General features: G+C 49.5%; 1 protein-coding gene across 1 annotated transcript; it reads right to left on the bottom strand.

Moving 5' to 3' along the window:
• Nucleotides 1-542: 542 nt before the first annotated feature.
• On the bottom strand, nucleotides 543-6,824 carry znf750 (zinc finger protein 750). Its single transcript, XM_036520964.1, has 3 exons — nucleotides 6,446-6,824; nucleotides 1,416-3,067; nucleotides 543-1,230 (listed from the first exon to the last, which is right to left on the bottom strand). Exons 2-3 carry the CDS (start codon nucleotides 2,870-2,872, stop codon nucleotides 558-560), a joined length of 2,130 nt encoding a protein of 709 aa, XP_036376857.1. The 5' UTR covers nucleotides 2,873-3,067; nucleotides 6,446-6,824; the 3' UTR covers nucleotides 543-557.
• Nucleotides 6,825-14,734: the final 7,910 nt, after the last annotated feature.

Genomic DNA, 14,734 nt, shown 5'->3' with positions numbered 1-14,734 from the left:
TCCATGGGTCTTTCTCCCAAGTGAGAACATGTCTCTCTCCATGAGTCCCACATAAGGCAGGCATGCAACCCCACGTGTCTGAAAAAATACTATTGCAAAAGAAAAGATTTCTCCTGTCGAAATGTTTATGACAAACAATCTTGGCTGTGTTTTGATCGGATGACCAAGACTTCTGTCAGATGTATTTGGTATGCTCACAGTCACCTATACTCTCATTTTTCCTGATTTCACAGAGTGGACGTAAAGATTCAGTTACACAGAGACTTGACAAACCCGAACATCTAATAAAAGATTGTTTTTCTCATGGAAGGCATTCATGGATCAGGCAGAGGTGGCGTGTGTCCAATCAGGAACAAGTCAAGTCAAGAGTAGTGCCTATGGCTGAGCCAATATTCAGGCGATCCAGAACAGGGTAAAGAGAGTAAGTGGATGGTAAAGGACTGATGGCCTCTCATCAGGCTGCCGCTTTGCTGATCGCAAAGACTGCGACCGGGTCCTGCTGGATCCTGGGTGAGCTGATGTTCTGCCGGTCTGGAGCCGGTTGCCGGCTTTACTTATCAGGAGCACCGCGGCCTCTTCCTCAGCGTCCGGCTGGAGTTGGACGTCTTGGCCGTCTTCGCCTGCTGCTGCTGGGGCGGTCTGTTGGCTCCCCCGGAGCTGGCCCTCTTCTGACCTTTGACCCTGCCGCCCTGCTCCGTTGGCTTGCACGCCGCTGCGGGCTCCGCCGCCGGGGAGGGGCAGGTGGTCGGGGTGGCGGAGTCAGCCGAGTGAGTGTCGGGTGGGGTGTCTGTGCGCAGGCCGCAGTGGCTGGAGCTGGCCAGCTGACACAGGGCGAAAGCCGCCGTCTGTTTCTGCTCGTCGCATGTTTGGAGGTCGGCGGCGCTGTCGTCGCACGGCGGTTGATGGCACCTGTTCGCCTCTCCCTGCTGAGGGCTTTGGGAGCGGGAGAGGGGAGCACCAGGTGCAGCGCCCGGGGATGCCCTTAAGGACAGGTTCAGAGGCATGTCCTGCAGCATGTCCTGCAACTTGGGAGAGCTCCCCCTGCTGGTGTGGAGGTCAGTGACGTGGTCTGCTCTAGCATGGTCCCTCTTGGAAAGGTTGAGTGGAACCATGTCCTCCTCATCCTCTTCTTCGTCCCCTGCCTCCTCCTCCTCCTCGTTTTCTGACATCTTCTTAGGATCGGACTCTGAGGAGGCAGTGTCAGGCTGCTCAACTGTCCTCTCCGATGTCCTGAGAAGAGAATGTATAAACATTCTTTATACTCATTCAAGTAGAAACACTTTATATTTAACCAAGTTCATGGTATAAAAAACTTTATTAGGTAAGATTCACTGTTATCATGATAGGTCTATAGTTACACGCAGACTTCTCCATTGGTAAATGACAGAAATTTTTGTTTTCTTATTGTCTCCTACCTGTTTGCCTGTTGCAGATTGCCCTCTTGCTTTGAGCTTTGCAGTGAGCTCTCCAGGTTGGCTGATTCTCTGATTGGCTGCATAGTGGGACTACCGCCCTCTGATTGGTGGGAAGTGAGAGATACTGTTTCCCCTGAGAGAGAATCATGGGTAATGGAGTCTTTTTGGGTGAAATCAGTGGCGCTGGGCCGGTCAGGCGATCCTGAGGCAGCACAGCCAGCCTTGGGGCTCATTCTTGGTCTCTTCCCCTCACCTTGGTCCTGTCTGCCCACCCCAGGGCCCACTCCTCTCCCCGCTAGGCAGTCTTTAGGGAGTCTGCCATGAGTATCAACTTGGGTGTAGAGGTGAGGGTAGGCCCCATACTCCCCTGGCCCCAGGTGTCGGGCATACGTCTCCAGGGAGAGGGGGCCGGACTCTGGGAAAGAGGGCTGGTGTTGCGATTCGGGGGAGCGGTACAGTCCATACTGGAAAGGCACGGCCTGGTGGAGGGACTGGCAGTACCTGTAGTGGTGTTCTGAAAGCGGGAGGGGTGCGTGGGTAGGGAACAGGGGGCGGGGCAGCAGGGGTCTCTGAAGGTCCAGGATGTAGGGGCGAATGGGGTGCATCCTGTCCTGCTCGTGGAGGTTGGCCGGCAGCAGGTAGGGCTGGTAGAAGGGGTGCAGGGGGTGCTCGGGGAACACATAGGGGGCGTACTCCGGAATAACGGAAGGGGGTTGGCCGGGGCTCGCCATCTTGTCCTGGGACGGGGGTTTGTGTTCGAAGCTCGGTGGGGGCACGAAGGGCGGTCTCCAGGTAGGGGTGGGATGGTAGAGGGGAGGAATGGGAGAAGGGAAGCCCTCTGGTTTGTGCGCAGCCGGCGTCAACTCCTTGTCGCTGTCTCGGCGCGTGGTGATTGGTGAGAAAGCTGAGGGGCGGGTCAGGGTCTCCGACTGCTGCCTCTCTGCCTCATTGCCCGTTAATCTTGCCTTTGCACCTGGAGGACTCTGATCTCCCGTGGGGGCGAACTGGTCCTCTTTCCGTTCCTCCTCCGTGCTCCTCGGCTGCGGCGGCGACTCCACTCTGTGGGCCGCATTGTCCTCCTTGGGATGCGGTGTGGTGGCGGGCGTGGTTGTGGGCGTGGTTATGGTTGTGGTCACAGGTGTGGATGCCCTCATGTTTGCAGTCACAGAAGACACGGGCGGGGGCGGGGGCGGCGGCGTGGTTGCGGTTGCGGCTGTGGGCGTGCTCGTCCTCTCTGCGCTGACACGGGCCGAGGAGGGGTCCTGGGTGGATGGTTTGGCCATCTTGGACACCAGAGAGATGGAGTTCTTGCACAGGTCATACTTCATGTGGTTGAAGAGGTGGGACTTCTCATTGCAGGTGAAGGGGCACTGAAAGCAGTGGTACTTGAAGGGCTTGCCCAGGGGCCGGGGGATGTAGTGGGGTTTTTTGGGCTTGCGCTCCCTGACAGTGTTCATGTTGTTGGAGTTTGTGTGTGTATGTGTGTGTGTAGGATGATTGTCACTGTGGTGGTGTGCTGGAGAATATCTGGATTTGTTCTTTTTTCCTCTGGCCCCAGGAGATTTTACCAAAGTCCTACTGGATTCAAATGCTGCATGCTTTCAGTGATGTTGCAAGGGAAAAAAGGAAAAAATGTCACCAAATCCCAAGACCTGAAAAGACAACAAAATGAAAAGCATGGTTTTAATTGCAAAGTCAGAACTTCTATCCATTTATCTCAACAACACTGAATTTAATTTTTATCTATGGTAAATACATTGCAATATTTTTCTTAAGGATTCTTTTCCACATGTAATCCTCCCCTCAGCTTGAATAAACTTCCGTGGTACATTAAACAAGGGTTGGTTTCTGCCTATCCATGAAACATTAGCCCCTGGGCCAAATTAACCGGTAACAGTTGCCCGGGGCGATGTGGGATAGCAACTGCAACAAAAACAAGCCGACCTGAAACTGTCACAGCATGCAAATCAGGGTGTGGAGCCGCGGAGGGCGTTTTGCATAGGTAAATGCGCGTGTCCCGCAGGTAGAATTATAAAACCGGGGCTGCACTTTCCACGTCTCTGTCGCCCTGCCCGTCTGAGCCCTGACCCAGACGGGATCTCGGCAGATCACGTGTGTGTAAGCGCGCAAGCTGGCCAGGTGGCTCGGCTGAGCATGTGTGTAGGCTGTCTGTACGCAGCCAGGTAGAGAAGGGCTGCCGCGCACTGCGAGTCCCTCCTGGCGGGGGGTGGTTGGTGGGGAGGGAGGGGGGTGTTGTTCGGGGAGAGGGAACCTGCAGGGACTCGTTTCCCTCACTCTCAAGGCATCGCTGACGGCGTGAGAATCCGCAGCCTCCTGTTTCCCATGACCTCACCCCGGCGCACGCAGAACTCGTGATGATGTCAACACCCCCCCACCACACCCCCCACCCCCCCCAGCTCAGGCTGCCGCGTCCCTCCGTCACATCCCACTTCCCCAGGTGAGAGAATCTGGTCTCCACAGTAGAAGGATATTTTCAAACTGTGGTCGGGAAAGTTGCTTTGACCTTCGACCTCTGAGGCGTGAGGCCAGCAAGAATGAATGAGCCCTACCTGTCCATTGCAAATGGGACACTTACATAAACCTGCGTATCTATGCTTAACGGTTTCACTGATATCTGTTTTGAGCCATGTGTTCCAGTCATTTCAATGAATCAGAGGTGACAATCACAAATGTTTAAAGGCCATTCACACCAACCATGGACAAGGTGAAACCTGGCTTTTTTCACATAAAAAAGAAATGACCCTCAGGCAGTTTTTTTTTATATTTGTTCATTTTATTTTCTTATTACCTTCATTTCTACAGCTCTGTCAGAAAAGGAGCTGATCCTTAGTTAATTTATCGATTTGGAATCTGACAGGCAGAGCCACCTGACCAGCTGAACCAACCAGTTGAAATCTGAATCTCTCATTCGAACAATCAGCTGACACCTCCGACACCTCGTCTCACTTAGAGACTAAGCTGAGGCTGCGGACTTGTCGACTGGAGTTTCCCTCCCTCCAGAGCCAGGCCCGGGACGAGTTCCAATCTCAGGTGTCCCACGGGAGACAGAATGTCTAGCTGTAGGGGGGAAAAAAAACCTGACCCCCTCTCTCTCAGTGAAAATAACACGACCCGCATAGCCAAAGTCACGGCTGTTCACTCCAGCCAACCATAAGGCACAAAATCCAAGAGAGAGACGGATACAACAGAGTGGCCAAACAGCACGGGGAGAAAGCCAAAACTTCAGTCAGCTGCCCCGTCACTACCTATATCCCATCCTATCAGCAGAGCTTTGATTCATTAATATTTACACGCAAGTACATCACAGCCTCATAAATTGGTGGCTTGTTCACTGCTCTGAACAGTTTGCAGTACCTTTTTAAATTTATCTTTTCAATAAGCTAGAACTGTAACTTAAGAACTGGGGAATAGATCAATATTATTTATAGAGACTTTTCTTGCACCAAGAGGTGTAACAGTATCTGGAGGCTAAGTGATACAGTGTTCAGGATGTACATCTTTATTTGTGCCAAGTGGTGAGGCACAGCAGAATAGAACAGGTACACTCAGGGTGTAAAAATGATTGTGACACAACAGCAGTCAATTCTGACGTCTTTGTGGGGACCAAAAAACGTAGCCGATCACAGTTTTCCAGCTAATCTGTACGCCCACGCGAAGCATGCAGGACAGAGGGGATAAAAAAAAATTCACGGCACAGGTATTCTGCGAAAATCGAGCGTGGACGCCCATGCCCCAGGAGGGCCGGTTTCCCCGCTCCCTCACACACCCAGAGCGCCCACGCCCAGGGCCATCGCCTGCCTGCCTGTCACACACTGTCGCAAGAAGTCGTCACTCAGGTTCCACAGCGGACTGCCAAAACTGCCGTGGCCACTCCCTCCCCACGGCTGCTCGGAATGAAGCGCTCTGCAAATGTGATCAATTCGGCTCCTGCCTGTGTCAGTCAGCGGCCACGTTCATGCCACCCCAATAATCATAAGCACATATTCGCCAGAGCCGAAGGCCCCTGTGTGTGCGTGTGTGTGTACGTGTGTGATACATTAAGCTCCTTTCTGTTAAACAGTGGGCGTTACACAGTAAGGAAACACACAGGCATACATGCCACAACAAAACAAAACAAAACAAAAAGAAGGCACACGCAACAAATTATTGAACACACCAGTGCCTTTAAAGGAGTCACATTTCAAATTGGATTTGTGCAGCAACCCCTCACAACAGAAACTGCTACAAAGCACTTTACGGTGCAAAGATTGAAGTGAATTAAGGTTGACAGAAATGTAACGAAAAGGAAAACATTTTAATGTCTTTTTTGGGCTCACCTTCAACAGTGACTTTGACTCCTGTTACCTATTTTTTGGTCATAAATAAGATATAGAATAATTTGGTTTAACTGTTGGCAAGGAGAGCACCATTCACACCTGCTGTTCCTGTTACTACAGGCTGGTGGCTTCAAAGACGCAATAGTTTATTTACTTGCTAAGGTTGCTTTAGTCAGATGCATGCTAAGCCATTGATGCCGAGGGATTATTTACAGAAACCTGCGTGGGTCCTGGCTGTTCTAGGTGGCTCAGGGTGGCACCAGGCTAGACTATGTTTGTGTCAGTCTGTGACAATGCAGGCACCAGGTAAGGCTACATGTATCGCAGGCAACAGGTAACAGGTGCGCCGCAACCACGGCAACTCTCTCTCCTGCAGCAGCTGCAGCCAAACTCTTGTCCGCTCTGTCAAATTTACAGCTCACCTGCCTCTAACACCACCTGTGTCTATCACCACTTGTTTCAAACACTATCCGCCCCTGAGACCCCTTGCCTCTTACTGCACCAGTACCTAATATCACTTGCTTCACACGTTGTCCGTCGCTAACCACACTTGTTCCTGACACCACTTTGCCCATTTAAAGCACAATTCAGGGCTGACGCCACCTGTGTGCAACACACCTGTCTTCCCAGTGTGCAGGTGGGACCTGTAGGAAGAGGGAGCAGGTGAAGGAGCTGAAGGAGGAGCAGTCTTACCGTCGGAGTCCTGGAGCACCGGGTTGTTCAGGGCTGAGGGAAGGTGGCAGTGTCTGTCCCAGTGCTGGTCCAGTCCGTTAAGAGTCACTGGCGTTATTGTTCCATATGGTATCTACCTGTCTCGGAGGGAGCTAATCTGCCCTGTCAGCGTGAAACCGCTGCTGTTTCTGTACTGTGTAGAGCAGAATCACTCTTCTGTCCCTCTCTACCTGTCCTGCCTGTGTGGAGTCACTGCTGTTACCTGTGTGGGGAGGTAGTATTTACCTGCCCTGTTGCTGTCTACCTGTACCTGTCCTGCAATTACAGAGCCTCTGCTGTAACCGTCCTGTGTGTGGAGGTAGTATCTACCTGCCCTGTCCTTCTCTACCTGTCCTGTCTCTGACGTGGCAGCTCTGGGGGGCGGGGTTTCCACTCAGGTAGAGGAGCCCTGAGGGTGCACCCATGCACCTGATATTAGTCCGGCCCCGAGCCACACTTCGTTCTGCCGGCGCTCTGCCTGTCTACCTGCGCACACGCACACACACACACACACACCTGATCCTCGCACACAAACGTGCGCGCATACACCTGCCTCTGCCTGAGGTGCCTGCTGCTGAAGACAGGTGTGTGTGTCCACAATGCAAGCTCACACAGGTGTGTGTGTGTATGTGTGTGTGTGAGTGAGGTGAGTGGGGTAAAGATAGCCCTCTCTTCCCAGGCTTGGGGCTTGGGGCGTGGGGGGGTGGGGTGATAGGACAGGGCCTGAAACAGGAGCAGCCTGTAGGACCAGCAGCCACCCAGCCCAGTGAGAGCTGAAGCAGAATAAAACACATCCGCTACCTGCTCTGCCTTCACATGTCTACATCAGTGTGGTTAGACGGCTGGAAAAACTTGATCATGATTTTTTATTTATCATAGTTTCTATTTCTTCTATTTCTGCAGGACTCCTTCTCCACTGTCCTTGTTTCAGTTAATAGTAGTTCATATTATTTTTTTCCAGTTTGATATATGATGTATGTAATAGTATAGTAATAGTACAACACTAGTATATATAGTAATAGTTTCTGATTTTTTTAAATACAGAGAAGTCCAGGCAGTATTTGCTGAAAATAATAAATAGGTTATCAGTTTTTTTGTTACTGTGATACTTGAAAGGTACATAAGGTGGCCCAGTGAGAAAATAATATCCAGGAAAACTTCTGGTTGGACGTGCCCAGCATTCATAAATCAACCACCATCAGTGCCTCAGGAGGCTCGATTGTCTGAAGGACTGTGGGCTGAACTGTATCCCCTAAGTGGGTTATTATGCTGTGAGCAGGTTGTTTCAGGACACAAAACACTGTACCTTTTTATTTGTAGGTGTCCGGAATGTTCCACACAGCAACACGTGAGGAAAAATTGACAGATATGTCAGTATTGTCGCATTTTGTCCTCCTTGGAAGTGGTCGTATTGCCTCCTGTGTGAGCGGGTTTAAAGAGCAGGGGTGGGGGGGGCGGGGGCTGTGGTGGGGGGGGGGGGGGGGGGGGGGGGGGGGGGGGGGGGGGGTTCAAATGAAGTGTTAAGTGCTTTTTTTTCTTTTTAAAACAAGGAAGTTGTAACCTTGATTTCCTTTTTGAAAAAAAAAATGAACAGCAGCAACAGCAGCACAATGCAAAGGTATGAAGCTGAGAATTTCTCTGGAAATTCATGGCCTGAAAGCTGATTAGCGAGAACCCTTTCAGATCCCAGCCTATTGTCTCCTTGGCTGCACGGCCCGCATGCCTTACACACCAACAGCCATTTTTGACGAGGTGACAAGTGCATGCACATTCCATTTTAGTCAATGGCGTCTACTGCACCGCTCTCACTGTTGCCAGGTAATTTTTACCCTTTTTGTGTGATTGGCCAGCTTGTTGTGTTTCTGGGCTGCCGCATGGATTCCTACTTCAGGTAACTTGCCTGAGACGAGCACACAGACGTGCCCCAGAATGGTGAGAACTGCACGATTTTGGTGTCGGAGCACAAATATGACAATCACGGCGGTCATCAACGAATTATCTGTGAAAGGAGGCACGGTTTCACATGGTTAAAAGCCACCCACTTACTGCCCTTTCCCTCTTCTGGACTGCAGTTCTCGACATGGGGCCTGCCAGAAATAGAAGAACTGGACCCAGGATCATATGCTGTGTCCCATATGTCTGGGCCAGCAAGGTGACTTAATCACCTTCACACAACAGATGCTGGATGTGAGGAACTGTAGGCTAGTTCAACAGTGTACCTCTCTTAATCATTGAACGAGGCAGAGATTGCATTGTATATTAGTATGTCGCAGTTACCGATTTTTAACTGTAGTTAAACAGCTACTGTGTTGTTTTTGCCAGGTAGCCATGATCCTTTCTTGATGGATTTATTGGATGGCCTGAGAGTGGACCACAGTACACCTTGTCCAGATTAGGTTTGCTGACGATTTGTTAATCAGGGCCATTTATGATTAAGTTACTGTCAGCGCTGCGCTCTGCCAACCCCCCCCCCCCCCCCCCCAAACCTAAAGGCACTCCGTAAACTCGATGGTCATGCTTTGCGGCACAGAACACCCTGTTTTTCCGAGCTTTAGCCTTTGGGCATAAATATCTACCATGGAACACTCAACTACAGCAAATATGACAACAATGTGGCTCCCTTCTTCTTTGCTCAGGATGGAGGCTGGGAATTTGTGCGCTTTGTGTGTTGTTGTGCTGGACTGAGAGCTACTGAGTGGACAGAAGACAGAAGGGACTGCAGATTTCTGGGCCCGACCTGCACCAAGTTCTTCCACAGCCTGACTCCTGGGTCACGACGGGTCAGGAGTGGAGCAAAACTTAAAACGCCAACCCTGGATAACCCCAAACCTACAGCTGGAGATTTGCTTTGGGAGTGTAAACAGTGTGGTCTGATCTATAAATGAAACCCCACCCCTTACGACCACATGGCGCAGCTGCTATCAAGAGACACTGTTGGCTCTCTGAGCTAAACACCCGGGTTTCTAACTTACAGAACCAATCGTACTCTAGCCCTAGCACTATGTGGCGTGATGTCACTGTCTCTAGCAGGCTCACTGGCTCTTATGAGCTGTGCTTCTGAGGGGCAGCTCTGAGCCTCCATTCTGTGGTGAATTCCATTGTCTCGGCCTAGCTATTCCTTTCCTCTTACAAAACGCTCAGGTCAGCTCTCACACACACGTGCCAGCATCATAGCTCAGAAAGTGGATTTAAAACGTAGCCCAGGGCAACCCTGGGATTTATGAACATGGCCGAACGTGGGGGGCAAAATACCCCAGCTAGCCCATCAGCGTCACCTCCTCTGAGATCCTGGTAAAATGATCCCCCAGGGAAGTGTTGCAATGTCTCGACAGAGGACCAAGGGTTGGGGAACGGGTCAGGCTGGTCACACATGCTCTCTGTTTTACTTTTAATGGGCCCGGGTCGGGCAAAGAAGCGGATAGAGCCGAGAGGGGACGGTTTCAGGTTGTACCCGGGGTCAAGTTTCGAGCGCGCCCATGTGGTAACCGGACACTCTCGGCACACGCTGCCTGCAGTACGCCAGACAGCCCTCTCTTGTTTGTGGCGGTGTCGTTGCGGGAACATCGCTCCCGCGTGTTTCGTGCACGCGATCGACTCTGAAAAGGGCCATTGTGCGGCGAGTGTTCGCCTCGTTTGTTGCCTCACCTGCTAAACATTCTAGTGTCACATCCTTTTTTTCCCCTTTGTAGTGCCATGGTAGCATGGGTACTCTCGGGAATTTGTTTAATGGGACTGTGTCTCTCATCTGTGTGTCAACAGAGGGGTGTGTGTGTTTGTGTGTGTGTGTTTATTAACTATGTGCAATGTGTGTGGCTCAATGTTTCAGATTTTAGACAGAGACAGAGAGAGTATGCTTATTTTCGTGTGACTGTGCTGTGTAGAGCGGGTGTGTGTGTGTGTGTGTGTGTGTGTGTGTGTGTATGGGTGTATAGGAGTGTATGTGTGTGTGTGTGTGTGTGTGTGTGTGTGTGTGTGTTTAGGAGAAATTTGCCCCCCAGGCTGTGTCCTATCCCGCACGCTGCATGGAGCAGCCCACAGCCCCCACCCAGGGGTGGCGGGACTTTCGACGAAGCTCTTTCCCTGAAACAGGGCGTGTGGGTCAGCTCTCCGCTCCGTTCCCATGGGGTGTGAGTAATGCTGACTCCCTTTATCTGCCAGACGCTCATCACAAACACTGCCTTTTTCACCCAGGGCATGCACAGGCGTCCTGAGCCGCTTCACAGAGAAAAAAAAACAAAACAAAAAAAAACAAATGTCTCTCAGCCTGTTTCTCTGGGTGTTCCGCCGCTTAAACGGTTGGGTGAATTTCTCGTCAGCCCTCCCCTTTTTTTTTCATTGCTTCTAAGCACGGTTTTATGACCCTGTTCCTCTGGATGGCATTGTGAGTTTGCAGAGCACGGTGTACAGATTTCATCTTTATGCACCATTTATTGCCTATTTCACAGTTCCTCTGTGGTGTTTGCAGTCAGTGCCTCTCAGGCCATAAGCAGCTGTGCCTGGGTCCTTTCAGACACTTCCTGATGTAATCACTGGTGTAGAGGGATTTGATTGGATGCTGTCTTCCCATAGGGCTACACACTCACAGACTGGGTGGCTAACTGATTCGGCCAAAGGAGAGCATTCCACATGATTAGTTTTTCACAAATAAAAACCTGCTTACACTGCACTTCCAGTAGTGCGGACTGCATGGAATGGGTAGAGGTCAGGGTCAGGGTCAGGGTCAGGGTTAGGGTTAGTGTTAGGGTTAGGGTTAGGGTTAGGGTTAGGGTTAGGGTCAGGCTATTGCTGACACATCTGTGCTTGTGAAAGTGTCATTGATGTCACTGAATGTGTCTCAGGAGAATGCTTGTGAGTTTCTTTCCGAACAATGCACGCGCATGCATTTGGGGCAGTGGACACTGAGCCAAGACCGTCCTCACTGAGCGTCCTCCCGAGGCGTATTTAAGAACACTTGTTTCGGTTACACTAACGGTTTTCGCTCACCTGTGTCTGAGAGGTGCCACCTGGCAGTTTCCCAGTTTTATCATCATAACTCGATTCATGTCCGGACAAGAGCGCGTGGAGAGTGAGAGTGCCTGCAGATGCTGGAACATTTTCTCACCTGCACAGTCCAAGGCTGTGGAGCCTGTGTTGTCCTCTCCATTATATACAGTAAGTGCTGTATATGATTCCTGTATCTGACTCCTGTGCCTGCTGTCTGTACTGGGATCCCATCCATGACTCATGTAAATGACTCTTGTTCCTGACATAAATAAATGATTCTTGCATCTGACGTGTGTTTCACCCCAGTGCATGACTCGTATCTCCTGCACATAGCTCTTGTGTCTGACTCCTGCCTTACTCTTCTACTTGGCTGGTGTTTGACTCCTGTACCTGGCTCATGTGCCTGCTTGCTGTACTTGAATCCCATAATTCTCATGTACATGACTAATCCTGACCTTTGTGAATGATTCCTTGAGACTTGTGTCTCACTCTTGTGCATGACTTGTGTCTAAGACTCCTGTTCACAATGCTCATATCTGACTACTATGTTATTGTTCTACCTGTCATGTGTTTGACTCCTGCACATGACTCTTGTGTTTGACTCCTGACCATGACTCCTGTCAGGCTCTCATAAACTTGTGGCATCAAATGTTTGAAATCTCAACCATTGGGTATAATATTCAATGGAGCTAGTAAACCCACAGACTGTCCTCTTGGTGGGCTGTGAACATCCCTCTGCTTGGTCCATGGTGCACTGATGGGGTGTCTATTTGTACCCCCTGGACTATTTAGGGATGTGTTGTGTCTGTGGGGGGGAATATTCAAATGGTCAGATACTCAGAATGCCAGGTAGTGACCCTCAGTTTTGTCATTTTTATTTTACTCTGCTAATAAATGGCAGATGCACATATGTGACATACAGTTGTTGGTCATTTTTAAAACAGAATGGCACCTTCACACTGATGTGGAGCTCCCAGAAAGTGATTCATAAATGAGAAGACAAAAGGACATTTTCACAACTTTTTGGGTTACAACAAGACAAAAGTGATCTGAATGTGGTCTAGAGCTGCCTGTTTACATTTTTTCTGTCATTAGCCTTGTAGCAGTCTGCAGGTACCACGCTTTATTGCAGTGCATTATGTGTTCCTTTACTTCCCTGAACGTAACTGTAAAAAATTTGCCAAAGGTGTCATTTTGCTGCACTCACAGCCAGGTAATGAAGTGATTTGCCATTCTGTCACTCCTGTTGGCAGGAGACATGACCTGCAGTGGATGAGGACACCGCTTTGCACACGTCCTTTCTGTTTCGTGACAACACTGCCTCTGCACCCTTTCGCCCTCAGGGGGAGAAACTCGCCCCTCTCTCTAACTGCCAGTTAAACGGCGAACGTCTAACAGATTCTAAACCGGCTGCTGAAAGTGAAGGGGACGTCTTCTGAGGTGAATAATGTTCCCTGTTTCTCAATGTAACAATCTCTGTCTGTCTTTCTATCTGTCTGTCTCTCTCGGCTCCAATTCAAAGAATTCAAGGGTAGACGCTGGCTGAATTATCATGGCGGGAAATATCCAGTGCTGCCAAAGGATTTTAGGGCATGTAAGATATGCAAGAACAAGCCTCCCACCCCTCCACTCCCCTCCCATTTAAAAAGAAAATCACTCCCATTCTAGCTCTCTCACTCTCTCGAGGCCTCTAACCTGTACACAGCATGAGAGATCAGTGGTGTAGTCTAGTTTGCAGTTGTGGGTATACTGTGATGATTCCCCCCATCCCCTCCCTCCATGCACACGCACACCCCAGCACAACACCCGACAACCCCATAATCACCACCATAATCACCAACGCATACTGTACATGCATTCACACACAACCGAGGCCATTCCAAAGGACTGGATATGTGTTTTCAGAGGATGAAACCTCTTTATTTCAAGCAACATTGTATGTTTAAAGTAGCATAGTGTACGTGGGCGTGGGGTAAGGGGGGTTTGTGTTTGTACTCTGGCATCTTCACTTTGCTTTGCCTCCTTGCATCCATGGCAGAATGATGGCAGAACTGTGTAGGAACACTGGTGTTTGTTTGAGCGCACATAGGCCTACAGAACGGACAGCTAGAGGACCGTGAGGAGAAATTTGCTGAGGTTGACAAAAAGTGTACTGGATTAGAATCGTGGAGTGCATCTGTAAAGTCCGCATTTAACCACCTGACCACTAACATTCACAGTTCAAAGGCTTGTGCATTGAATGCCTCCTAATAATAAAAAAAAAATCATAGCTATATCAAACACAGTGGGTAACAAAAACTAACAATCATGCCTTAGTAGCTACTTTAACTTAACTACATCTTGAAATTAAGTAGGCTACTTTTGCATTTACCAGTGTACAGCGTATATCTGAGTAGTTATACTTTCACTAAAACAAAGTTCCCTACTTCATCTACCTGTATCAATATCATGTGCAAGACTGATGTTAACCAGGCATGCCAAAGCTTTTCATCTCTGAGCACCGTCATTTGATTATTTATATATCTAGTTACGTTTTCTTATGGTGATGTTTAGTAGCCTGAAGGTTGGGCAAACACGGGGAAAGAGGAGGGAGATACTGCTACTGTGCTAACTTAGCTACTTGTTGGCTAGCTAGCCAATTTAGTTAGCTAGACAGCTAGATTTCCTGGTTAAAACCATTGCTCACTAGCCAACTTCAGGGACACACTAGACATGGCAGCAAATATTATTCGATACCCATATCGCAGATCCCCTGCTGTTAGAGGAATATATACTAGCCAATCAGCTAATGTTAATCTGTATGAGATTTTCACTTAGGCCCTATCAGTTGTAATGTTATCAGGCTCCTTTTCTGCAATCTCAGGTGCCAGTCTGCCAGGATCAGAAACTTCAGCTTCTGGCTTTTGATGATGTGTTTTTATAAATTGCAAGAGTGTTACTTGTTTTTGTTTCATTTCGTTTTGTTTTATTTCATTTAACTTTATTTCAATATCCAAATTTTATTTTAAAATCACGAAATCACACAGCTGCAGCGGTCGCATGTGTACGCACTGTAGCTTCTGAAATGCGCTCGTTGGTGCTCAGGGTGAGTGAGGTGGGGGGATGGGGGGAGGGCTGTCTGATTGGGCGTTATGAAAGTTTTTTTTTCATATTCGGTGGTTTGGACAGTTTGCTGTCTCCCAATCCAGTGTCTGCAAAAACAATTAGCTTGTGTGAAAAATTCTGTCACAAAACTACACTATATGGACAAAAGTACTTGGCCACACCTGTTTTTCAGGGTTTGGGCTA

Source organism: Megalops cyprinoides, chromosome 1 (genome assembly GCF_013368585.1).
Source record: "Megalops cyprinoides isolate fMegCyp1 chromosome 1, fMegCyp1.pri, whole genome shotgun sequence".
Taxonomy (NCBI): Eukaryota; Metazoa; Chordata; class Actinopteri; order Elopiformes; family Megalopidae; genus Megalops; species Megalops cyprinoides.
The sequence above is the reverse complement of the archived record's forward strand: the minus strand, read 5'-3'. Positions and strand labels throughout refer to the sequence as shown.